The sequence below is a fragment of the Poecile atricapillus genome, chromosome 2 (genome assembly GCF_030490865.1).
Source record: "Poecile atricapillus isolate bPoeAtr1 chromosome 2, bPoeAtr1.hap1, whole genome shotgun sequence".
Classification (NCBI taxonomy): domain Eukaryota; kingdom Metazoa; phylum Chordata; class Aves; order Passeriformes; family Paridae; genus Poecile; species Poecile atricapillus.
The window spans coordinates 101,987,965-102,015,246 of record NC_081250.1 but is presented as its reverse complement, the minus strand read 5'-3'; the positions used below and the strand labels follow the sequence as shown (position 1 = coordinate 102,015,246).

Here is a 27,282-nt window from a genome sequence, read left to right as displayed (position 1 = left end):
TGAACAGATCCTCCTTCCTCAAACTAACAGTTTCAGCCCTGAGATAACAAAAAATCCAAACCCCAGCATAAATGAGAAAATCTTATTAACTGCTGACCTTAGTCAGAGTTTAGAGCTCTTTAACTCAGTGCTTGGCACCAACACAGAACAAAATGCTGTCACCAATTTTTTAAAAATCAGAAGAAACAAGAATGCACCCTTTCCTCTATGCCTGTCTGGGAACCAGAAAGAAAAATGATCTAGAAAGTCATGAGCCATTTTTATGGTCCAAGGTAAGTTAAATATAAAGTAAATTTAAAAAAAAATAGTTCAATACTAGAAAACAAAACTTATCACATTATTTTGATCCAGATTTGTTTTGCCCTTATTAGGGTCAGATTTATTTTTCCATGTCATTACCATGTAGGCAGTTTAATGAAGGTAGCCAACTGCCAATGTAACGCAGTGTTAGAATATAAACCAAATCTCATTTTATTAATGAGTTAAATAAAACATTTCTTCCTGTATTTCAGTAATGTTGTCTGGGAAGCTTGGTTTGAAAGATTTTGGCTTAGGGAATAGAAAAGCAGGGAGGCAGTTTCTTGCTCTTGCTTGGGTTGAATGTTCTGCAATGCGCCAATTCACCAGTGATGTGAGGCTGCATCTGGATGGGAATACTCAGCTGGAAAAAGCTGCTTCTTTGATTAATGCTTTGAAATTACAGACCTGAAAAATTTCTGCAACATTTCCAAAAAATTCTTCCGCAAGTGAAACCTTAATCTTGTAAAAGCAAAAGCAATCCTAGATGTAGGTGTATTGCACTAACTTCTTCACCCACATTCTTCATTTAGGCCACTGCATTTGGTATCTGGTATTGTCTAACAACAGCCAGTCCACATGGAGGAAACCAGATAGGAAACTTCAAATATCTTTTTAACATTACAATATCCTCCTACATCAGCACAGTCTGGCACTATAAATGCAAATATATTAACTAACAGTGCCCTGAAAAAGAAAGAAAAGAAATGGATGTACTCTCCTTTCGTAATTTTAAATCTAAAGCACTTTCTAACCCAAGGATATATTTCTCTGGCCCACTAGGTTTAATTATATTAAAAAAAAATTAAGTGTGTATTCTTTTCCATGAAAACTTGCTTATTTCGGGGATTATTTCTTCATAGAATGGTAACATCTCCTCAAAACTTAAAAAAAAACCACTGGAGGCATTGCAGAGTAGCACCAGAAGAAAGTCAACTTCCTCAACTGTCTTTGTTGCAATGCAGAGAAAAGTAAAGCTTGGGTTTTCACCCTTTGTGTTTTGCATTGTTGCTGTCTTCAGGTGTAAGTGGATAAAGATATGACTCTAGTAAAGTTTCAGTAAGAATCTGGCAATGCTTAAAGCATAAGGCAAACTTACGTTTTAAATTGGCAAGAAATTTAATTTCCAATACTTTTCAGGACTACTTTAAGGGAACTGGAAGCTTTAACATATGTGCCTGTATTATGAGAAATGTACATTTTTTTCCCAGATGTCAATGAGATAGAAAATTACCATAAAGTACCTGAAATGCAGATTTTTTTCGAGGCTCTTCCTCTTCTTTTTTTTCTTCTTCCTCTTCCTCTTCACTATCCGTCTCAAACAAATAATAATTTCCACTTCTGACCACTAAGTGAAACAAAATATTTTCTTACTTTTCTGAATAGTTCTATTCTCAACTCCCCCAAGACCTATGAACAGGCAACCAGTCATTTAAAAATTCATAACCAGGAGAGGTGAAAATAGAGAAGAAGCAAGAGATGAAAATGTCTCAGGCCATTTATTTGATGTTAGTCTGCAATACTGTGGGCATGAATAAGAGCTATTACAAGAACTAAGGAAAGCATTCCTATAAGAAGAAAATGTAAAGAAAAGGATTGAAGTTTATCAAGTTACAAGGTTACATTTTTAGAGAAAAATGACAAGTCTAAATTTACGGGGGACTTAGGATTATCTGAGGGAGTAAAAAAAGCCCAGCAGGTAAGTAAATGAACTTACATGAACAGTACCACTGGACAAAAAATACAGAATTTGTCTTTAAAACACTGAGGCAATCTTTTAAACTAGGTAATGGAATGGTATTAGTTTGATGAGGTAATGGAAAACCTTGGCTTGTTTAAAACAAATCACTCAGATTCTCTTAGCATGATTGCAAATGAGTTTCAATTTTTTGCCCATGGATTCAGAAAGATTCTGAAACCTTGATACAGCATAGGTACACAGTGATTAAGTTAGGCCTTATATCCTTGAACAGAAGCAATGTTTTTATTTCTCAGATGGCAACAGGCCTACATGAACAAACGAGGGAAACAAAATAAATAAAAACAAGGTAATGAGCAAGAGAAAAATAAAAATCACGGCATTACACACAGCAGTGAAAACTGGTAATTAATTTCCACATTTAAGCTGAAATATTTGAAAGAACAGTTACTTAGATGAAAATTTGCAATATCTGGATATATGGAGCAATACATATTTATATAAAATTATATCTATCCATCATTATAGGTCTCTGGATAAGTAACAGTTGTAATTCAATCATACCTTGAATTATACACATATCGTTTGTGCACAGATGACCACATAAAACCACTTAAAACCTCAGGGTAAGGCTGTGAAATTTGCCAGAATTGATCTTTAGACCATAACTTTGCCATCTAAAACTCCCTCACAGAGGGAATTTTGTGCCTCATGTGCCCACTTATGATTTTTAGCATCAATGAATGCCCTGCAGAGGGACAGAAAGTCCTCTTCTGCTGTTCTTATTGTTGCACTGAGGTGAAAAGAAAGTTTGGAAATTTCCTGTATGAAACAAATGACTTTTTTGGTGCTGAGCCCTCCATGAAGGCCCATTTAAAATGTGTTGAAGAGATGAAAGTATTTTAAGAGCAAGAAACCTGGAGCTCTCTTTCATAAAAAGGTAGTAAGCAACAGAAATTGTCAATGGAGAAGATCAGCTGGGTAAGGTTTGACATTAGGGAAAACCTTCTGCAGTGCAGCTCTGAAAAGGCTCACAGCAGCACTCAGGCTTGGAACACCTGATCTGGAAGCAAATAAATCTACATTGATGTCCCTACAAATTTTTTTATTTAAAGTATATCTGAGGGGACACTCTAATGTAGCAGTTACATCCCTTTTACAGCTCAAGGAAGAGGTATGAAGGTATGATTGAATAGCAATAATGCATTCTTGCACACATCAAAATGGAGCAAGTGGTGCGTCAGTCACCTACAAGGCTTTCTGAAGAGACCAAGCTTTACAAGTAACACAATTCAGGGCCAGGCTGGACTTGGGAGACCCCTCTTGTACTGCAAAATGTGGCTTCCTCCTACTGAGAAAAGACACATACATACATACAGGCTTTTCTTGTGGGATGAGATGGAGGAGGCAGAAGAGGAGCCATGCAGGAGAAAGCATGATCTCATCATCTGCTTGTGCCCAGAGGGAAAGAGCTCCCCAGGACAGCTGCAGTCACCATCTTTTGCACTACATCAGACACAACTGTGTGACCCAGGAGAATCTAAGTATGTGGTCCTAACTCCTGCTGATCTTTTTTGGACCTCAAAAATAATCCGCAAGCACAGGAGGAACCGCACCTCCCTACAAGGGAGATTGTGAATGACTGTCAATGAGGAAATCCTCATGGGTGTTTTTTATCTGTTCTACTCAGACCCAAATTCATGACTGTTTTAATTGCTGTGATATACAAAATGAGGTCTCTTTCTGCACAATAAAATTAAAGCAAGTGATATAAAAATAGCAATAAAAATCTAAATTAAAAACTTCAAGCTTGAGTGACTTCACTGTATGCATATATATGCCCACAAACCCATTTACTGAGATGAAGAGCCACATGCTGCAGAATGCTGCAGTTACAGCGGTGTTCCAAAAAGAATGAGTGGGGAATATCAGTCTATTCCCAGTCTGCATGCCTGTGAACACCTACTGTCAGCGCCACGTTTCACTGGGTGCGGATGCAAGCCACGTGGCAGGCAACTCCTGGTTGTAGGGTCAGGGTCTGTGATGTTTCCCACAAGCTTTTGCATTATTGCAGTAAATAATTTCAGGAATGCTCAATATTTAAACACCAAAATGTAACTTGCCACCTAAGAACATTAAATAATGAGGATGAAATAAGTAAAAACCAAAGTCAGTATCTCTCTGTGCAATTCTTACTACAAAACCAGTGGTGGATAAACAAGAGACCTTATCCCATTCCTTCAAAATCACCATAGCTTGAAATTCTATAGAAAAAAGTCACAAATTATAGTTTTTATCTTTTTTGTCATTGTTGTTCTAATGAAATTACAGTACAAGAATTTTATTTTCATAAGGCTTTTGAAAAGGATAGGTCTCTCTAAAGTGGCAGTGTGCCCTTTAGAAAAACAAAAATAGAGGCACAGTTTACTTGTGACTTGATAGAAATAAAGATGACATGTTCTGATAAAAACTGCTGGCAAATATATGTCTGCTGAAGTTATAAATACACATAGGTAAATGAAGCAGTATGTAGATGTGTAAAATTGTGACTTGGAGTAGCTCTTAAACTAAATGACCAAACACAATACAGACATTCATATTTTTAATGTCATGAAGTCAAGTTGAGGGTGATTTGGGTTGGGTATCAGGAAGAAGTTTTTCACCCACAGGGTGGTCAGTCACTGGAACAGGCTCCCCAGGGAAGTGGTCACAGCACGAGCCTGACAGAGTTCAAGAAGCATTTGGACAATGCTCTCAGGCACATGGTGTGACTCTTGGGGATGTCCTGTGCAGGGCCAAGAGCTGGACTGGATGATCCTGATGGGTCACTTCAAACTCAGCACATTCTGTGATTCCATGTTTCTATTATTTAACTCTGATCAGTGTCCTACATTTAAGTATTTTTTTCGTATCTTCAGAGGTTACCTAACATCTCTTATCTGATTTCATTCAACAACCATCCAGTTGAAGGACATCTGATTTGAGATTGCAGCCTTTCCTGTTCTACCTAGCCCATAACGTAGCAAAGAACTTTATGATATAACTGGGCTGGGCTACAAACAAATTAAAATATCATAATGCACCAATTATATGAGCGACACATGCTAATAATTTATTGTGTGCAAGGCTAGACATATCTTTACTCTCAGGTAAACAAACAAAAAAATGGAAATAGCAAAACAACTGTCATCAACAACACATTAAGGTGCCATCAGAGAGATGGAGCTGAGCTCTACACAGCCTAGTTCTGGCAGTAGTCTTCCTGCCTTACTGTGGTACTCAGATTTCTGCAGAGGATATTAGAATGACTGATGAACCATAAAAAAAGATGTATGATATGTGTATATGAAAAAGAAATTATGACTAATCTTAGAATGCATTGGCAAACTTTCACATTCACATTTTTAAATATATTGAGCTCTGCAGTATCAGGGAGTTGAAACCTTTGAGGTCAAGACAGATTCTTTTCAGCAGATGTTTATCTGATTTGATATTTTTCTAAGAGCACTCAAAGTATCATGAGCTAGCTATGCTTCCAACACACAGAAGTTCAAAATATAGTTAAATTCTTTGAAGATTGAAAAGTAGAAATCACATTTTTTAAAAAAAACCCAAGCCTTCTATCAAGTCACAATCACAAAATCAGGCATAAAACAAACAGGTTATGGGAATGCCTTCATTCTGGTCAAGGATATAAGGGTTAAATCCACATATTTGTAAGAGGATTGAGAAAACCTACTGGAAGCATGATCAACCCAAGGCCGCCACCACAGCTTTTTTTTGCCCTTGGTTTTCTCTTTGTCTGCATCTCCTAAAATAAAATATGTTCAAATATTAATTTTACAAAATGAGAAACATATTTCTTACACTGATTAATAATTTTTCATTTCTCTCAAAAGAGCTAAAATTTAATGAGCACATCAGATGTCAGGTCTACTGAGTACATTAAATACTGAAATAATTCAAAATCACTAAGCAGAAATATTCTGATTTATGCAGTAGTTAAAACAGCATTCCACTCTAAAAAGCTAAAAAGTTAGGTTTTGTGTTTTAAAACATACTGTCACAGTTGACTGTAACTTAAAGAGGAAAAAAAATTTCCCTCCTCTCAAATCCCCCTATATTTCAGGCTCCAAAAATTTTTAAATCCAGTAAGTACTGATCCCAGGTCAATACTGGAAATGTGGCACTAGATAGGTATAATTTTATCTGTTCCCATGATTTTCAATAACATTTAAAAGCACACAAACATTTTAGTGGCTGGAAAAAGATCCAGAACAGCATCCAGAAAACATTGCTGGAAAAATGTTGGTGCTACCTATTTGTAAAATTGTGGTTTACAGATAATGACTTTTATCAAAACAAACCTCTGACTCTTTTCAGCCCCATGCCAACTGCCTGAAGTTAACCAAAAGTATCCTCAAAGCAAACCATTTTCTCTAAACCTAGTTACAGTACATAACGCAGGTTTTTTTTTTTGGCTGAATCCAGCCTGAAACTGATACTCAGCTAACAATGTTGTTACATACTGGCAGTTTTCAAGAACAACTTATCACTTGTCCAGCTAGCAGGTTTATCAGATCGTTAGTGCTCAACTGCAAATATGGTACAGGTGTAGCTAATGGTACCTTCATCATCTTCTTCAGAAACCTTCCGAATCTCCGGCCCCTCTGAGGACTCCTGGTTCATGCTTAGCATCCTCTCTTTACCCTTCTTGTATTTTTGCTGCCTGGCTTTGATGCGATCCATTCTAGCAAAAGGAAGAATCTTATTAGGATTACGCCTTCACCCACCCTATATAAGTGTTAAAATAAGTGTTAAACATATGCATACAAACAAACACACACACACACATACTGTGCAACACTTCTAAGGGAAATATTCCACACTGTCGTTAGTCCTGCCCTTAAAAAGAAGGAATTACACTGCTCTGAACGAGCTGACTGGAAGGACCAAGCATAGATGTTCACTCAGTGGTCAGTGAGAGCTGGGTTTCCTGCTTTCCTCCTTTCCTATTCCCACTCAACTATCTTATTATCATTTTAAAATTGAAAGAATCAATGTCAGGAATTACAACACACCAAATGAAGCACTGAGAATAAAAGGACTTCTACCTAATGCAGAGCTTTTCCTCAAACTTGCCACTGAACAAGGGATTTGGTTGATCCTGCACTGTTTGTACTACAACTTCACCCTCTAAGATCATTTGTCTCAATGGACACCAGTGACAAGTGGCGTCTCTTGGGGGTCCAGTCTTATTTTTAATGTCTGGTGATGAAGCCAGATGAAGTGTACCTTCAGCAAGTTTTCAGATGACACCCAGCTGTGTGGTGCTGTTGGCACAGCTGAAGGAGGGGATGTGCTTCAGAAGGATCTGGACAAGCTCAAAAAGTTGGTGTACAGGAACCTCATGAAGTTGAGTAAGACCAAATTCAAGGTGCTGCACCTGGGTCAGGGTAACTCCTGGCATCAGCATAGTCTGGGGGATGAACTGATTGAGAGCAGCCCTGCCGAGGATGACTTGGGGGTGCTGGAGGATGAGGCTGGACATGAGCCTCAGTGGGTGCTCCCAGCCTGGGAAAACAACTGTGTCTTGGGCTCCATCCAAACCAGTGTAGGCAGGAGGGTGAAGGAGGGGATCCTGTCCCTCTGCTCTTATGGGACCCCACCCACAGGGCTGCATCCAGCCCTGGGGTGCCCAGCACAGGAAGGACATGGACCTGTTGGAGCAAGTCCAGAGGAGGGCCCGAAAGACAATTAGAGGATGGAGCACCTCTCCTATAAGGAAAGACTGAGATAATTAGGGTTGTTGAGCCTGAAGAAAAGGCTCTGGAGAGATCTCTTTGCAGCCTTTCAGTACTTGGAGACAGCTTATAGGAAAGATGGGGCCAAACTTTTTTGCAGGGTCTGTTGTGAGGACAAGGGGTATTGCCGCTGGCGATGAATAGATCACACGGACAGGTGTGGTGAAAGGAAGAGACAGTTTATTTCTTCTCCCAGGATTTATAGGTTTCTGACCATGGCCAGGGATTGGATGGTCAGGATAACACTTTCCCACTGCACTGGCCATGAGAGATGTCCATCACCAGATGTATAACAGAAGGAATGTACACATATCTATGTTTATAGTTCTTTAGGGAACTGGGAAAGTTCTTTAGAAACTGTATCAACAAGCTCCAAAGCTGAGTTTTTCAGGGTGACAAAGGGGCAATGGTTTTAAACTGAAGGAGGATTGCTTTAGATTGGCTACAAGGAAAAAACTTTCACAATGAGGGTGGTAAAACCTGAAACAGGTTTCCTAGAGAGGTGGTGGACGCTCCATCCCCAGACACATTCAAGGTCAGGCTGGATGGGGATCTGAGCAAATAGATCTCTTTGAAGATGTCCCTGCTCATTACAGGGGGGTTGAACTTTAGGTGACCTTTAGATTTTCCCTTCCAACTCAAACAGTTTTCTAATTATGTGATAACGGTCCCTGCAGTCTTACGATGATTCTTCTGTTAAGCAGGGTGGAAGAAGCTGTTGTGAGTGGGGTTTGACACCTGGTTAGGAAGCAGTTAGGGGTTTCCATGCATCATGGGGGAGGAACTTTAAAAGATTTCTGCAGTTGGCAAAGAAGCATGTTGGCTGCAGGCAAGAGAAACCAAAGTGACTTATGGGCTGTACAAAGGGAAAGGATCTCCAGGCCACTTAAACTGAATGCAAATATTTTCAGTGAGGGTAAACATATATTTTGCGCTTAAACACTACAGAAGGAACCACAAATAAAACAGAAAGGGCAGTCATGCAACAAATTTTTCCAGGAATACAGATAAGAGATATACAGAACAAAATTCTAATAATGGCAAAGCACGTCTGTAAAAGAAAGTGCTAGATAAATACTGGAAGCCAGTATTTCTACCAACAAAATTGCTAGATAAATATCAGCAATCCGTTAAATATCTACATACATATGTATAGAAATATATATACATATATATATATATATATATAAAAATTCATTAAATACATACTGTCTTTTCAGTTGATCCATTGATTTTTTTTCCTCTTCAATTCTTGCCTTTACAGCCTTGACAATTGTAGCCTGAAAAAGCTCAGCACCCCTACATCAGAAATGGGGCAGAGGAAAAGAAAAAAGGAGAGGACATGTTAAATGTTTCTGTTTTCCTTATGGCAACTAATCACAGAGAACTTTATGTTCCCTCTATACATGACCATATCTGCATCATACAAAATTAATCCAGGGTCTGAAAGAAATAATCAATTGATCTAAAATAGTAACATCTTTACAGACAAGCATTTCAAGATCTTGGACCAAATGTTGTGAACCCTACTCAACCTGTATGTTCCTCTAGTGCTGCTCAAGAAATTCAATTTCCAGTCCTCAAAACACAGAACACAAGTAGGTTCAAGGCTGGGGAAGGATTTCTTGCACACAGGATTTCGTTATAGTCATTTCAGCATTATAACCACCTCAATCCCCTGCCTCAGTCCCCCTCGAAGCCATGAGCAAGGTCAAGCTTTATCCAGGGCCATGGTGAGCAGAGATTCAGCTTCACTTTTACCCTCTGAAAACTATCGTGCTTTCAATCTGTCAATACAAATCCTTGAGCAAGATTCTGGTGTGCCAAAAGAATATGGCTTTTCACTCCATTACATTAGAAATGTAATCAGTTCCTTGATTTGAATGCTACGGCCATTCTTCCTAATTCACACATGAACTCTTGAAGGCTCTTAAAAGAGTCTTAAAGTCTCTCTCAAAGAAATAGTCTAGATCTAAAGCCTTTCTTTTGTCAGTAATTCAGTAAGAAAAGCCATAATTTTAGAGGTCCGCTCTTTCATTGTGGATGCACATTTCCCAATATAGGACATACTTTGATACTCATGATTTTGCTTTATGCTGTTCTAACTATGAACCCAGCACACCAAAACAGGAAAAAAAAAAATATCCAGCATAATTGGGCATCAGCAGTGAAAATCACTCCAGAACAAAAGCCTAATGCAATGTGGAGTGGAGATGGAGGTCTTTTGGTAGCCTTCTTTACAGTGCTGAATTTTGTTTAGTATAGGAAGCTAAACATGATAGTATAGGAAGCTTCTTAAAATGATCCCTAGAATAGGCAGATAAAAACTACTTCCTTTCATTATGTGCAAGCCAAATTCTGCCCTGACATAGAGTCAGAAATCAACGTCCACATGCCTTTTGAGGAAAGAAAAAAAACCACAATACATTTAATCCAATATTAACAAAAGTAATTTCTTAGAAACCTTATGGAAATTAAAACCAGTATTTCATTCCTGATCTGCCTTCATATTATAAACCAGAAGAATGTTTGTGCTAGTGATGGCTATGAGTGAATGCTTGTGGTGTAACAGGCCCAACGAGGTTAACACTTCCTTGCCAAATCTAGTCAGTGTGTTCAGTGATGTGACACTTCCCAAAAGTGTTCCATTTTCTTCACAAGCCAGATGTAAGAACTGTCCCATCTTCCTCTTCCTGCAGCATTTATTGAGATGGGATTTCTAAGGACAATTGTCTCAAACAGGCTCTGACAGCAGAATATTTTCTTTGCAAGACTTAGAAACTCTGGCATTCTCTCTCATGCATATAGATTTTGAGAGAATGCTGCAACACACTTTGAGAGCTTTTAATAGTAGATAGTATTTCATAGAAAGAATGATTTAGTTTTTATTAGATTCCTAATTAATTTGTTTTCTTGGGTCAAAATTTGGTTTCCAATTATGAGTTTAGCATGGATTGTTTAAATCAATGTTAAAGGACTGTTTTGGTACTACCTATCATAAACAATAAGTACTACCACCATGAGAGATTTAAGCTGTTTAATTTAATTTCTTTTAAATTTTCTGTTACCTTGATGCTAATATCTGAGAAGCTTTTATATCTGCAACCACATGAAGGAAGTAGTAACTCATGAAGACTCTTCTTTGCAGTAACAGGAAAGCAAAACATATACTGTCCCAAATGATTCCTGCTTCTCCACTGGGCAGTTTACAATCTAGATTGCCTGTTGCTGGAAAAAGATACCATCAAAGTTAAGAATTCTTTCATAATGTTTAATCAATTAAATAAATCTAGCTTTTAAAATTACTTTAATTATTTTAGATTTTTCTAAAGAAAATAGTCATGCATTTCCATTTGAGGTACATTGTAATTTCTTTTATAACAAACCAAAAAGCTTCCAACAATGTGATGTCCCATGACAAGTGAGAGCTCATCAGAAGTGAACCATTTGCATGCACTTTAGTAAGTACTTGAAAACAGAGACTGGAAAAGGTGTATTTTTTTGTTACACTGAATTATTTGATTTCAGTGGTTCCTAAAAAATATTTCAATTTTTTCTTCTCTTCAAAGTGACTTTTTCTCTCATTTTTTTCATTAAGGACACTATCAACAGGAGAAAAAAGTGGTTTATTTTTGTCAAAATAACTTTTAGACTGCCATGATCTAATATTTTTATTTTTCCTCTCCACAACTCAGTTCAATGTTCCTTTCCATTGCATAAGAAAAGAAATATTTGAAACCACAAAACTGCTTCCTTCGGGGTAGGAGGAGACAGTCAGAAAGGAAATCCATTTCCTCCTACCTCTAGATTTTGGCTTGAGCTATTTCTTTCTTCCTTTGTTCTCTGTAAAACAGTTCTCTTGGGGATATTAAAAAATTAAAACTGGGTTTTGTGGAGCTGGACTATATTTTGTGGACATGGCCTATGCTGCCCTACAGAAGGCAGCAGAAGGACTCAGGGGACAGCCTCTGGCTCAAAGCTGGCTTTTTAAGCAAGCAAGAAAGTCTAAAAGCTCTGGGAGGTCAAACTCCAAGAGCTTCAAAGCCTGCAGTGCCCAAACCCTCGGGGGGTTGAAAACCTGCGTCTAAGTTTCTGTTGCTGCCCAAAAAGTTTTGGATAACACAAGAATTCCTGGGCACCTTTCATCCTGTGAATTTGCCTCTTCGTATTTACTTTATTTTCCCCTACTCCACACTTACCCATTAGGATCAATCATGATGACAGGAATTCAGAATTTTGCTGCAGACTCACTAGGATGAAACAGCTCTTTAAATTCAGAAGAAACCCAAACCAAACCCAAAGAACATTAAAAAAACTGCAGGTGTTTTCAAACTGTTAAGCCAGGGTGTCAGGACAAAGTGGAGACAAATTAATAGCTCACAGAGATTGTGAAGGATTTTGCTCTCCAAACTTCATTCCTCCCTTCTCTCACCTCCATCCACAGACATTGTCCACTTCATTCTTTTTATCACCACTTGAGAATGATCACGAGGAAGTTAAATGGCCTAAAATCACTATGCATGCAGAAAAATTGCCCCTTTCATGCCATTTCAGTGAGCTGAACTGGCTGACCCTTTGAACCACCCAACTCTGGTACACAGGGCAGAGTGGGAGTCCACACTGCACACAGGGAGTACAGCTGGGAAAAGGGGCCTGGTCCCTCCAGTGATGGTGAGCTGACTTTTTAGCTCAAGTTGTACAGTAATCCAGAGTATCACATCAGCTGCATATATGGGAAAATGTGTTAAGTGCCAATATCAGTGAATTGTTTGTTTACAGCAAATGCTGGCTGTGGATGGATGGATGGATGGATGGATGGATGGATGGATGGATGGATGGATGGATGGATGGATGGGGATGGTGGTAGTTTTCTCTGGATACGTGTCTCCCTTGTTTCTGTGAAATATCTTCAATATTCTGTGTTGCTAATCAATATAGGACCAAGATTTTTCAAAAGGTAGTATTTCAAGGGAAGGCACAACTTACATATGGTAGAAGATTTTAAAGTGATTCTTTATTTATAGAAAATTATGGAGAAAAATAAGCTATACTTACGAATATGGTAGCCTTTAACTGTACAAGCCAGGCTAAATGCCTGAATCACCCAGCAACTATTCTTAATTAATGATTCAATGTAGCCACATGCTCCTATCTGCAAAGTAAAAGGGCAGTTTCATGTAACAAGATGTAGCAGAAATAAAGATAAGAAAAATTGCATCTTTTTACATTACATGAGAAATAATACAGCCAAAGGCAGTCAAATTATCCTCATTACTAAAAGAGCTTGGAAGAAAGAGTGGCTTTACCACTAGACACAAACTACTCTTAGACAGAATTTGATTTTTTGATTACTAGTGAGATAGGAGGTATGTGGGGTTTGTTTGTTTTGCACAGAAAGGGACACATCTGGCATATGATGTGATGTGACAACTAAGCAACTTTTATAAATCACTGACTTAATCTTGCAAGCATACATGGATGGACAAGCTTAAGACACATGTAGCTCCACTGAGTTCCCAAGCATAAAATGAATAACATATGTAAGCATTTAGAACATTTGCAAATTCAAACCACCCATAAATCAATTTTATTTTAGCATAGTGACTTAAATAAATGTAAAAAGAAAAATGTCTGTTCTTTGCAGTCCAGCACTAAAAACGTTCAAAGCTAAAACGCAATTGCCAGGAATAAATCTAAATTTGTCTTTCAAAAAGATTGAAATTACTGGCTTGTCTGAATCACCTGTCAGTGCCACTGCAAGAATACATACAAAAGAATTAAGTAATGCATGCAAATCTTTAACATTTTGCAGAAGAATTTGACATTTAATTATCAAATACATCTGTTTTCACCTGAATTTGACATTAGTTCTAAAGGAAACAGGAATGGAGTTTGTAACTTTGTAGTCAACTTCACTAATTGCATTACATCACACAACTGCATCTTGTACTAGGTTTGAAAATTCCTTATTTAAATAAATGTTCTAATTAAATGTGCACTACTTATCAACAATATGACTAATTTTGCACTTCTTACTCATTTTTCAGTCCACTGAGATTTTTGTGAGGCTTCTAAGGAGAGACTTCATTGGGCAAAGCAACCAGAACCTGGCCCTTTGAAAGCAGCTTGTGAGCTTTCACAGAGCCCGAGTGAGCGTGTTTTCCTACGACGGATATGCACTGCCATTCTGTAGCAATGCTGGATTGAAATGAAGACTGCTTTGTGCTTGCAGGAGGCTGTGGTCCCAAAGAAGGATTTTTAATGACCACTCAACGCACTGTGCACACCTCCAAAGAAACTGAAGTGCTGAGGGCAGAGGAAAGGCAGCGGCTACCCACCGACAGGATGTTCTTCATGGTGATCACAAAGACGTTGTAGGCAATCAGCCAGTCCCAGTAACGCAGAATGCTCCTAATGGGCTTCAGCAACAGGTCTCCACCAAAGAGAAGGAAATAGAAGCAGGCCACCAAGTAGCCCATACAGAATATGCTGATCCTTGTGGTTCCCGTGATGAAGATTATGGTAAGCACAAACCAGAAGAGGTAACTAAATATTATCACCTTATACATGTCTAAGTAGGACCTAGAAGTAAAATAAGGAGAAAAAAGTTACCATTCTTTTTCTGAGGGCAATGTTATTTTTCCTCTTTCTACACTTGTGCAGAAGGTCTTCTGGGCATTCTCACTCTTCAGTACTTGTGCAGGTGCTCACCACTAACACCACAGTCAGGGGATTTGGTTCATGCATGGGTCTGCCCAGCTCATACATGCCACTCCAGCTCCTTCCTGTGCATAAGCACCTTGCTACACCTGGTCAGGACGCCGTGCTTGCTGCAGGATCAAGCCTTGTATCACAGAAGGGAGGAAAACCTGTTCTCACCAAAATTCATGGTGGAGGGATATTATCTGGCAATGCCATATATGAGATCTAAAAGTTGCCTGGGATCATCTTTCAAGAAGTCTAAGAAATAGTATAAGAAAACTATTTTAAAAAGCTGACTACAGTACACCACTGCAAAACAATTCCATAATTATTGATGACTTCTAGGGAATTCAGCCTGATCAAAAGACTAGTTTTCAAAGACAGCAGCTAAAAATATCTTTCTCTAATGGAGATCAACAGCAAAAATTTTGAGGGGCAAAAGGTTTCTACAGAACAGAAATGTGATAGAATTTACTGAAACGTTTTCCAGGAATCTGTGAGACAGAGCTATCTGAAATCAGCCTGGCCTACAGTGGGAAAGAGAGAGAAACAATTTGGTATTTTCAGATTTCTTAAAATCTAGACTTAATATTGACTCAGTGAGCTTTCAAACAAGAATATCTGCCAAAGGCAATACCAAATACTAGATATAGCTAAACACTGCAAAACCAACTAATTCTTAGTTTCCTCCCGTTTATAGTGTTTTGATTCCAAATCTAACTGTGTTTTCAGAGTCTGTTCACCCAGGCTGCGTAGCTACATTTGTCAGGAAACCAGTTAGGGAGACAGAACTACAGGAGTGCACAGATACCTAAGCCAAACCATGTAAGGAGCAAATGAACTAAATACACTGTATGAAGCCACATAAAAAGGCCCCTGCTGCTTAATGTTCTCAGAACTTTCTAGGAGTATGTATTTATAGTCTTACATTTATAGGCCTATACTACATATTTCACCAGAGAGGCACTTAATGAAAGGTAACAAGCTCCTTTGTGTTCATTTCCTACAAATATATAAGAAATTTGTGATTTACTGCCTGTGAAATCTAAAAATATCATGACTTTGGAGATGTTACTGGGTTTTGGGTGATAAAACATTAACAAAGAATCAATATGCACTGGGAAAATAAAGAAGACATCAGTCGAAGAGGTCTTCATTAAATTCATGCACACTAGAAAGGGTTATCTCATTGTTTCTCCAGAAAATAATACTCTGTTTGATATTCCTTTAATAATAACTATTGCTGTGTGGGATGGCTAGGAAGAGATCACTTTCTGACACTGCTGTATTTCAAAAAGCTTGTCCTTTGCTACCAACAAAATGCATCAGCATCTTTTGAGAAATGCCCAAAATAGAACCAAATTGATCAAACAATCAGCAATGTCTTAATACTCTTCAATAAAATTGAACTCTGACTCTTAGACACAGCTGTCTCAATCCAAACTTCCCAACATATGGATGTGGTGCTTGCTTGAGTCATAATCAGCAGCAGGTATCAGTCTTAGATTAAAACTTCTGGAAATTAGAGAGAATGTGAAAAGGAAGACAATAATCTAGCTGTTTTTTCACTATAATGGTAGCCATTTCATAAATTTTAGCATCATCTAAAATATTAAATACACCTGTTCTTCTTATATCCAAAATATATATTAAAATATATATATATTATAAAATAGCCTTGGGTATCTCTAAATCAACCAAACAACAAAACTGCATGCAATGGAAAAATTCTAAGAAGGGAGGAGGCACTACAACTGTGTCAAGTGACAAATGATGTAGTCCTTAAAGATGGAAAGTATTCTATAACTGTGCAGTTACATGCAAATCCAACAATAAGAATGGCTCCCAAGAATTCATCTGGGAGTGCACATCTCACAAAATGTGTTTGGACAACTCAGCCAAAGCACACCTAAACAATGAAGACCACAAACCATCCAAGGTACTTCTGTGCTATCCCAAGAAGAATGCTGCATTGAACACAAAGGAGAGAACCACAAAAGTTGTTTCAGGTAGATAAAAGTTTTCCTGAAATCATGTTTTTTTCAGTTACAATATGCAAAATCTTGTCTATTACAGCATAGAGTTTGCCCCCTAACTTTCATTAATTTTTTTATATTGATATGGATAGGTCAAGTGCAGTAAGAGTAGGAACAAAGACATGTCTTGGTGGGGAGTTCTTTACGTATTACTTCTCAAATAATTTGACATGGTCTCATACATAAATCTTTAAATTCTGTCTCAAAGCCCAGAAACAAGGTATTTCCTTGTTGAGGAAACAAGGTGTTTCAGTTCCTTGCTCTGAAATCATAATGCAGTAGTGGAGGCTGAAGGACAAAGAGACCCCAACAGTTAAACCCATGAGGACAGGTGAGGTGCTTACCCTCTGTTTAAAAGCTCCTACACAGACAGGAGAAAATGCTTAATCCTGGATAGCATATATTGTGATTTTATGCTTCCACTACAGACCACACAGCTCATTAGTTTAATGTCATGTAAATTTTCCAAACTCTCATTTTCCAAGTGTTCTTTAAATCTCCTTTCATTCACTAAGAGCAAAAGGCCACCCCCAGGATGTGATATTTAACAATACACATTAGAAATCTGCACAGCTGGTTCCCAAGGGCACAGTCCCACCCCCTTTCATCCCTTCAGCATTTCAGCCCCTTTTATGGCTTTGGCTCTTTGAAATGGTTTCAAGAAGAAAATTTTCAAAAGCCTATTTACTTTGAGGGAGGACAGAAGGAAGGGATACTTTTCTGCCCATTTAGCCTCTGAACCAGCTCAGTGCTGGTGTGATGAATGCAGAAAGGTGGAAGGGTGCAGCAGGAGGCTAGGAACACAGTCCCACATCCAAGTAAGACTACCCACTACACCAGTGCACCAAAAGCATCAAACTACGGCTCTTGGTAGCATGACAGCCTCTGAATGAGAAATTTCACAGAAGAAACCTGAAAGATTAATGAGAAATAAAACCCACTGATTTTCCAACCATGTCATTAGTAGAACCCACTAATACTCTGGATAACATTTTGGAAAAAATGACCGTATCAATTTGCTCAAAACCAAGGAAGACAAAGTCTGAAGTTCATTCCACACATCCATCAAAGTTATTTTAACCTCAGATGGCTCTCTGTATCAAATTATCTGCTTTTCTTTTCTAAAGTTTTATTTATCTTACCATGATTGTTTCAATATTTAATTTCCACAGTAATTAATTTTTAACTGTAATACAACCCAGCCTGTTGCAGAGAGATTGCTCTAGGTGCAGCTGTTTTCCTGGCATGCTACACAGTGTGTTTGGCTATGACCAGTCTGGTGTCTGGACCTCTGCCTGCAGGCACCAAGAGGTGCTGATGCTGCAGCCAATAATCCATTTCAGGAAAGGTATTTGTCCTCAGCCAGTGCTCTGAAATTTAGGGGAAGAACACACTTCTGCTTACACACTGGTGAGAGCCTTTTGTGGAGATGGATGCAGCTAAAGGCTTCTTCATGCTGGAGGAGCATTATGCTGTTACATAGCTTCATTGTTTTCCCTTAGCAGCACCCTGCTTTGAGTGGGGTACCCACCTTCACATAACCCCAAGGCTCCTCCTGTAGCCTTCTTCTGATGGCATATTGCCCCTGTAATATGTGTTCTGTAAGCTTCACCTACTCCCAAATTTCCTCTTTCTTTCTTCCATATCTCCTGTTCCATACACTCTCAGCAGCCTGTGTGACCCTGCATCAGAGCTTGTTTCCGCTTCTAATCTCAACATTTCTAATGTTCCCAAGCCAGCTTCCCTCCTTAAACCCTTTCCCTGGAGCTCTATTTCAGCTTTCAGAAGGGAGTTCTGTTGATTTTCCCTCTGCCAATAGCAACATCCAATCTTCTGAGAACTAACTCCCTTATTTCAATGGACTTCTTCAAATCTAGTGTTGTGGATCCCCTAGGTCAGTTCCTACTACTTTCGTTAAACCCTCTCAAGGAACTGATATTCTTTTATGATTAATTTCTTACCAGTGGAGTCCTTCCTTCATGATCGTATCCACCTTAAAAACACCTAAATTCACAACTGTGTTATTTGTTGATGCTCATTTTTTTTAGCAACAGAATGTTTATCTGCTTTAAATAATAAATATGACACTAAGCCTATGATGCTCATTTACAGGTCCTATCTCACTAACCTAAGTTGGAATACAGTTCCAAGACTGGCATTAGAGCTACCTTTCAGACACTTTACCTGACTCCCTTCATGATGGTTCCCAGAGCACAGGTATTAAATGAGACAGTTCAATGACTGTTTCTGCTTCTAAGTGGAAAAAAGCAGATTACAATCCCAAACTTTTTTTTTCCCTGACAATATCTAAGAGAAAAACTTCTTGGGAACTGAAATGAGAATTTTCCAGCATTGGAGACTGTGGGAAAGGATTATTCTCAGTGAAGTTGCTTTAAATCCTGTGTCATTCTAAAAGCTCCTATTTCTATTCTTTGTTCTTATTTCTGTTTCAAAGTCCTTTGGATGTGCACTCCTTTGGGGTCAAGCACGTATCCCCTGAGAACTCTGGGGGTGGAAAGACAAGAAAATTTCAGGAAATCTCTTACTTAGACTGTATTTATCATTGCTGAACTCAAGTATTTCTCCAGAGAGAAGAAAATGAAGCATTTTTGAAATATTTTCTTCTTCTGCTACTGTTTATGTTGCAGTTAAAAGCTTTTTATCCCTGTCTACTAGAACAGTGACCAAGTAGTATCTTCTCAAGCAAAGTGACACTTCAGAAAGGGTGCTTCTGGTCTGCAGCTGCCATTCTTTTACACAGCAGTAAATACACATCAGACTTCTCAGAAAACACAAGAATACCAAGCACAATTTTAATTTTTTTTTTCTTCTGCTTCATAATTTATTCATAACCAGGTTGTCTTCTCTTACTGTTTGGCTCCTTCTGACTGACTTTTGGAGAAATGCCATTATTAATTTCATTTGCTTGGATAAGGTTTGAACCAAGTTCTTGTCCATGCTACTATTTAGACCATACTGAAACTTCTCTTGAAAAGCACAAGAAACATTTTTAGACAAAGCCCTTTCAGTTCCAAATTGTCTTGGACGGAGGCCAGATACATACATTTTCTTCTGAGGCAGATCTTCAATGGATTACTCAGAGCTTGAGAGTCCTTCTTTTAAAGATTTATAAACTCTAATAAAATATTCAGTCACCTTAAGGTACTGTCAGCTATTCTCTGGTGCTTCTTTGAAGCAAATTAGGCATTTAGGATTGCATATGCACAGTGTAACATCTCAAAAATAACATAATCTAAACAATAATAATATAAAAAGCCTGGGATAATCTATATTGTGGTGAAAGCATTGAAAGAGACACTTAAGAACTCAAAGAAAGGTAAGATACCTTAAAGAACACAAGACCTATTATGCAGTTCATTCTAAAGGAGGGCCTGTTTATTCTTAGAGACACCATCCTACATGTTCCCATTACACATTCATTCAGTTAACAACTACAAACAAAAAAAAAAAAAAAGAGAAGTCATAACTTAGAAGGGAGTGGAAGGAAGACCTGTAAAACTACAGATGAGTGAGCCTTCCCTCTGTGCTTGGGAAGATCATGGAGCAGGTCTTCATGGAAGTAATGTTAAGGCATATGCAAGACATGAAGGTGATCCTAGCATGGCTTCATTGAAGGAAAATTGTGTTTGCCCACTCTGGTGGCTTTTATGATGGAACAACTGCAATGCTCTATATGGCAAACATATGAGAAATGTCATTTACCTGGACTTGTGTAAAACCTTAAAGATTGTCCTGATCTCTCTAGACTGGAGTGACCTGGATTTGACAAATGGGCTATTCAGTGGATGGAGAATTGGTTGAATGGATGCGGCCAGAGAGTTGGGGACAATGGCCCTTTATCCAGTTGGAGGCAGGTAACGAGTGGTGTCTCTCTGTCCTGGGACAGGTGCTCCTCAATATCTTCATCAGTGACACAGAGTGGGATTAAGTGTGCTCTCAGCAGGTTTGCAGATGGCACCAAGCTGAGCAGAGCAGTTGGCACAACAGAAGAATGAGATGCCATCCAGAGGGATCTGGACAAGCTTGAGAAGTGGGCCTGTATGAACCTCATTAAGTTGAACAAGTCCTAGTGCATCTGAGCCAGGGAAATCCCAGACTAAGAGAGGAATTCATTGACAGCAGCCCTGACAAGGACTTTGGGATTCCCATGGATGAAAAGCTGGACATGAGCTGACAATATGCACGCACATCTCAGAAAGCCAACTATATCCTGGCTGCTTCAAAAGAGATCAAGGGAGATTATTCTCTCCCTCTACTTTGCTCTTGTGAGATACCACCTGGAGTACTGCGTTCAGACCTGGGGTCCTCAGTCCAAGAACATGGCCAGAGGGATGGAGCACCTCTCCTAAAAGGCTGAGAGAGTTGGGGTTGTTCAGCCTGGAGAAGAGAAAGCTCTGATGAAACCTCATTGTGGTCTTACAGTAATTAAAGGGGTCCTATAAAAAAAGGAGAGAAGTGTTTACACAGGCACACAGGGATAAAACAAGGGGAAGGGTTTTAAACTAGAAGAGGGGAGATTTAGATAAGATGTTAGAGAGAAATTCTTTACTCAGAGTGTAATGAGGCAGTGGAACAGGTCTCCCAGAGCTGTGCAAGTGTTCCAGGCCAGGTTGGATGGGGCTTTGAGCAACCTCGTTTAGTGGAACCAACCTACCCATGCCAGGGAGGTTGGAATTAGATGGAATTAGATGATCTGGATGAAATGGAAAGTCCCTTCCATTTCAATGCAAACCAGTCTATGATTCCATGATTCCCTGCTGAAATATCTACAAGAAAAGATAATAAAAACAGGAATTTCCTTTGTTCCTGAATGCGTTAATTAATGGGTTTTCTAGTAATTCATGATTCATTTTTCAAACAAAAATGTACCTCTTCTTTTTCCTTTCTCTGCCTTGTTTTCATTCTTCTCCTTATTCACACAACAGGAAGCTGTCTCATGAAACGGTTGCACAGATTTTTGACATTTAGGTGCCAAAATACATAAAAAACCCCAAATATAAAGTGATTGCAGTTTATTTGTTCAGCTCACCTCCACTAATTGATTAATTGATTTTCTGGGGCTCTTTGTACTCTCAATCAGTAATAGTACATACTGCCTAATACATGCAGCAAACTCCCAGTTAAATGGTTGTGTGTTGTTAATCACCCCTCCGCAGGTCTCCTTGGTCAGCACACACCCAGCAGTGTGGATGTCCTGCCACCAATGGCTTCAAGCTGATGCATACCACGCACACGAACCAAAACACAGAAATTAACCCAAAGGACTGTGGAGGGGCAGCAGGCCAGTTCAGCTTGAACTTGGCTTTCCACTATAAACCTGACTCCGATTACCACCCAAAACCTTCAAATATTCTCTGTGTTTCAAAGTTTCTTGTTAGTCCATCTGGGAATATGCTCTACAGATGACCAGAGTTGCCTATCAGATTCCAGAGAACATTGAAATTATCCCAAAAATGGCTGTTTAAAAAGCAGTGATTTTCTTGCCTTTTTCTCTTCTGAAGACAGCTTTAAAACACATTCTCACCATGAACAAATTTTTTTCAGAATTTTTTTTTTTTGGACTAAGGGAGGAAAATTCAATCTTTCTGTCAGAAACCAGTGATAGTTTTTACCAGTGACTAAACACATCAGTTTGCCCAATGCAACTGCTGCATCAGCCTTTGCTAAGATGGACACAATTTCAGTGGCAAGAGAAAAGCTCAGGCAAAGTCCACTACACTCCCTCTCAACCAAGTTTTATTAGTCAGATATCTTTTAGAAAGCATTCTCACTAGATGGACCATTTTGAAGAAAGATTAATACTTCTTCCTTCCTGCTTATTTTACTGAATCTAGAGCACAGGGTTCACTGTGCAGACTGGAAATTCTCAAGAGGGAGAACTGTTCAACCTTTGCCTAGTAGCAACTATAAATCTCTGGACAAATGAGTCAATTAAATGTTTCAAGAGTTCAAAGCTATTTCAAGATAGAGTTGGCAACCAATTGTAACAGAAGTAGCAGGATCATCCTAAAGATCTTGAGAAGGACTTCTAGTGATACCACTTGTCTGGTAAAAGAAATAAAAGTCTGTCATCAAAAGGAAAATTTTTATGGACATTAGTTCTAGACATTTATCTATTCCTGTCATACTCAGACATTGGTTGGTAACATGCATTCACATATCGAGTCTGACAGAACACCACAGCTAAGAAATTGTATTCTTCCCATTTTCTCTTGTGATACTGCACCAACTTTTAGAGACAACTTCAAGTAGAGCATGTCCAGCACAATTTAGAACAGCTGAGCTAATGTGTGTTTCCTGAAATGATGACACAATGGAACAGTTCCATTGTTTGAAGTCTGTTCAGAATAGACTGCTTCAAGCTCTGCCCCTTTTTGTATTATTCACCTTCTTAAACAACCTTTTATGCAATGCTCAGGAACAGGAAGACATGTCAGCTGCCCTTCCAAGACACTTCTAAGGTTCTCATTTCTAGATGAAATATCACAAAGGACAGACTCTTAGAGTATTATTTTGATTGTGCTTAGACAACAACTTGGCAGGACACAACTGATGACTTTTTGGGAATAAACACATTCATAGGAAGCTGCAGGCTGCAATGGATTCTTGCTAATATGTCTGTGTTTGGGGGGAAACTACCAGAGCACTTAAGTCCAACATAAATGCTGCCCTGCCAGGCATTCATGAGGGGAGATTCAAATTTGAGCACCAAGATTCTTTCTGGAGTTGGAAATATAGAGGATTAATCTAACAGCTGAACTACTTTCTTTTTCTTAAACTTTCTAAATCCACATGTGCACAGATAGCATGCAAGAACTTGTGACCTAAAGGTGAACATTTTGCAATGTGCTTGTTGTCTAAGACAGCAGTGGGACATGATGATTTTAAAGGTCTTTTCCAACCTTAACAAGTCTATGACTCTGTGAATGCAGACTTTCAGGCAAATTTATCTCTGAGTTTCCCTAGGGAGCACTTAAAACATTAATCAGTTTTAGGAAGACACGTTTGCATCCACCCTGTTCTAAACCAGATGCTGATTACCCAGAAATTAACTATCTGCTCTCTCATACAGCAGTATGTTAGATGGGAACATACATGAATACAAATTCCAAGTAAAAATTGGAAGCTGTGAGAATGACTTTTACCCTAGTGAACTTTATGAAAAGGAAGTGCTGTATTTTCCAAGTATTTAAGATTCAAATTTTACCGGCAGTGGATGAAGTCGGGAACCGGATTATGCTGGCTGAAAGATGCTGCATCAAGGTTCATGCAAATTTCCACATTGTCTCCAGCCATGATTCGTACTGCAGCTTTATTTTCATCCTCAAATGTCTGCCTTTGCAAGGATGCACACAGAAGCAGCATGAAGTCATCTAGGAGAAAGTAGTGATTGCAAGGAAAAAGTCAGTCATCAACAAAGGTGTAAGGAGAGTTGTGATATATTATAATGTAGTTACCAGACTGTTTTCCCACACATTCAACTTCCAAGACTGAGTGGTTTTCAATGCATTGAACTCTGAATAGAAATTTATTAACGTTTTTAGGGCTTTTTTTACCTGTCATTGTCTATGACTTTTATGCAGAAATAAATGAGAAAAGGGGAAATATTCATACATTTTGATGTCAAGTGATTAAAAAAGAGATACAGGAAAAGCAGATGCAAAAATTAGTAATTCTGTGAATTTTTCTACTGCATTCAAAGCTTAATATTCAGTTGCCAAAAAAATCTGTCATATTGCTACTGAAGTGTAAATAAAAGGCTGGCTTCAAATTCCACTGTACAGATGACTTAAGCAAAGGACATATAAGCACTTCATAATGACGTGCTAAAATACTTACACACAAGGAAGACAGGGTTTGGTCTCACAATGAAGTCTGGAAAGTATAACCACTTTATGATGTTGGAGTTGAAGTTGGCATTGCCACTTCTCCATGGATAGTCTGTGTAGCAAAAGCATGCAAAAATTCAATCAGTACCTCATAACAATTACTTAATCCTGTTCTTCAGAAGACTTATCAATTTTTCAGCATTTTTCTATAAAAGCAAGTAGCATTTTACAGAAAGGGTGTCCTTACCTTTACAAGGAGCAGGTGGGATGCCAATGCAAAGGAAGTACTGGAATGTAATGATGCATGCTAGAAAACAGCAATATTTTGGCCAGATCTCTGCAATAGCTTTTCTCCTACGTCGATACAGTACAGCAATCAGCCAGAAGGCATGAATCATTGCATAAAAATCCATCCTTTGACCAATTACATTCACTGATAGAAGAAAACAGGTCTGGAAATGAAGTAAAGAAACATAAACAACTTTTACAACCTTGTGGCTAGTCAGTACAGCACTAATAAATTATTGTGGATCCTGACAGAATGCTTGGACGTGGCTGCATCTGACTGCAGTAACCCTGTGCAAACCAAGATGCTGCAACAGCAGCTTCCACCACTCCACTCAAACACCCAATTTTTTGATTCTGTTTCTGATTTTGATTCTTCTGTCTGTTTCCATTATGTGATATCTAAAGATGCAGGAAGGAAAGAGCCTTGTCACAATAGCTGGTATGTGAAATGTTTAATTGTTGCCAAGAAAAGAACGTATTACACAGCCACATATTTTGATAGGATGTACAGATGTGGAAAAGAAGAGGAACTTTCAAGACTGGTAACAACTAAAATGTATCCTCATGTAGGAAATGGACAAGGCATTTAGGCCATACAGTTTCTATTGGTGATAGACAAATCCAGTCATTCCTGAAGACAGCTTTAGTTTTCCATTAGGCTCTGCATTCCAGCATTTCTATTTTCTGGGTTCACTGAAAGCAGTCCCTTCACTCAGTTCCATGAAATGTATTTTGAAACTTTGTGAAAACTTTATTTCTTCAGTGCACTATGCTATTTTGGTTTTCTCTCCCCCCAGATTAGAATGATCCTAAAATTATTACCCAAAGGAAATAACTTACTGGGCTCCTTTAATTTTCATTCATTCTTAATCTTCAGATTGCTATGAACAGTTTACTCCATTGATCAAAGTGGTGGTAGTGTTTAACACATAGGTCAAGAGCATCATTATGATTAAATTTAGGATGCATTACTCTGAGAGTTGCCTCCTTCAGACAGGCATAGAAAATTGTGAAAAATCACTATTTATGGAAAGATTTCTTTAAAGTACATTTCATGTGCAGATGAACAAATAGACAAGGTAAGGGAACTAAGAGATGACTAACATGAATGATGACTAATAAGCCTCTAGATGTCAAACACAGCCCAAGCTACTATTCAAAAATAAAACATTCAAAAGGTTTGGAATGATAATCTAAAGAAAAGTAATACATATTTACCTCCAAACCAAACTTGTAGAAGAAGTAGTTTATGAAATACTTGACACAGTTTACAAGTCCATCGTCCAGATGTGCTCTTGTAATATCATGGAAAATGGTTTTAGTCACAGGTGCGGTGAGGTTATTTCGACATCTGTAGTATTCTTGGTGACGGTAGATTGTAACTTCAAAAGCCAGAATAGCCAGCATCAGTAAGTTATTCTATGGGAGACACAATCAGGAGAATATTAAATAAAAGTCAAAACCACAAGAAGCTATTAAATTTTCTGATAAGAATAAACACATTAATACTCCAATTGGTGTTATCACTGAGGACCTTTGCACTCCAGAATGCACTGGCACCTATTCCCAGATATTATGATTGAAACAAATTAAGGTTCACACCAGTTCTTCAATTTTGATGACTCATACAGACGTCCAGAAGATTAATATAAAGGCATTAATTAAAAAATACTATAATAAAAACTAATTGTGGAAAGGAACGGAAGGAAAAAATCATTGAACCATCCATGTGCCCTCTCATATTTCATAGCTTCTCTTAAGGTATCATGTTTTGTTTTGCAGGAGAGAAGATAAAAACATACACAAAAGTCATCTGCAGAGGTTTAGCTGTCAAACTCTAACTTTCCAAAATAAGGATGTTGGGTAGAGCAAATTTAACCTGGGCACTCATTCACATGAATAGTATATCTGTCCCAAAGCCAGACAGACTAGGATGCAGTCAAGGGTGGCTATGAATTGATTTTTTATTCATCTCAGGAGGGAGACCTGCCCAATGTTCAATAGAAGAGAGGTACTAACTAACTCCAAAAGCTGGTTAAAAAGACCAGCTCGGAGAAAGTCCCTCAAGGAAGTCATAACTGAAGCAGAAGTGGCAAACTCTAGATCTCTGTTCTCTGAGAAAATATTTGGGACAAGAATCTCCTGAAACAGGTGCCACTGGGTTTTTCATATTTTCTGACAACCTTAAACTGTGTATATAGAATGTTGGAGATTCTTTAAATTAATAAGAGATGTTGTTTTCCCCAGGACTTGGCACATTTTCACTGTAAGTGAAGTTCTTTAATCAAGACAGGAATAGTAAGACATTGCTCACAGGCATCAACCAAAACCAAGAAGAAAAACAACAGACATCCATTTACTAATGTTTGAATGACTGATTCTCTTAACTCATTACATTTTCTAAACTGTGGCTAAGGAATAAGCACTTAGAAAAATTAACTTTTAGCACACACTGTCATTCAGGGCAATTACTCCAATTAGACCCATCAGTCCTTTGGTATCTGAAAGCCATGCACCTCTTAATTACTTAGACTTCTTAATTATTACATTTCTTAAAGAGCTTTTAACAGATAGTAGAGTCCGAAAGTGATAGTTCTACATGAAAG

At 38.4% G+C, this 27,282-nt stretch overlaps 1 protein-coding gene across 1 annotated transcript in view; it reads right to left on the bottom strand.

Annotated features, from left to right (window-relative positions):
* The window catches only part of PIEZO2 (piezo type mechanosensitive ion channel component 2), a 287,977-nt gene that overhangs the window by 39,766 nt on the left and 220,929 nt on the right, over nt 1-27,282 (bottom strand). Inside the window, exons 24-34 of the mRNA XM_058833220.1 lie at nt 25,895-26,095; nt 24,636-24,840; nt 24,399-24,500; nt 23,767-23,932; nt 14,139-14,382; nt 12,856-12,952; nt 10,869-11,028; nt 9,010-9,099; nt 6,625-6,746; nt 5,736-5,807; nt 1,542-1,645 (exon numbers count right to left, since the gene is read on the bottom strand). Coding sequence (XP_058689203.1) covers nt 1,542-1,645; nt 5,736-5,807; nt 6,625-6,746; nt 9,010-9,099; nt 10,869-11,028; nt 12,856-12,952; nt 14,139-14,382; nt 23,767-23,932; nt 24,399-24,500; nt 24,636-24,840; nt 25,895-26,095 — 1,563 coding nt within the window. The remainder of the gene's footprint in view (nt 1-1,541; nt 1,646-5,735; nt 5,808-6,624; nt 6,747-9,009; nt 9,100-10,868; nt 11,029-12,855; nt 12,953-14,138; nt 14,383-23,766; nt 23,933-24,398; nt 24,501-24,635; nt 24,841-25,894; nt 26,096-27,282) is intronic.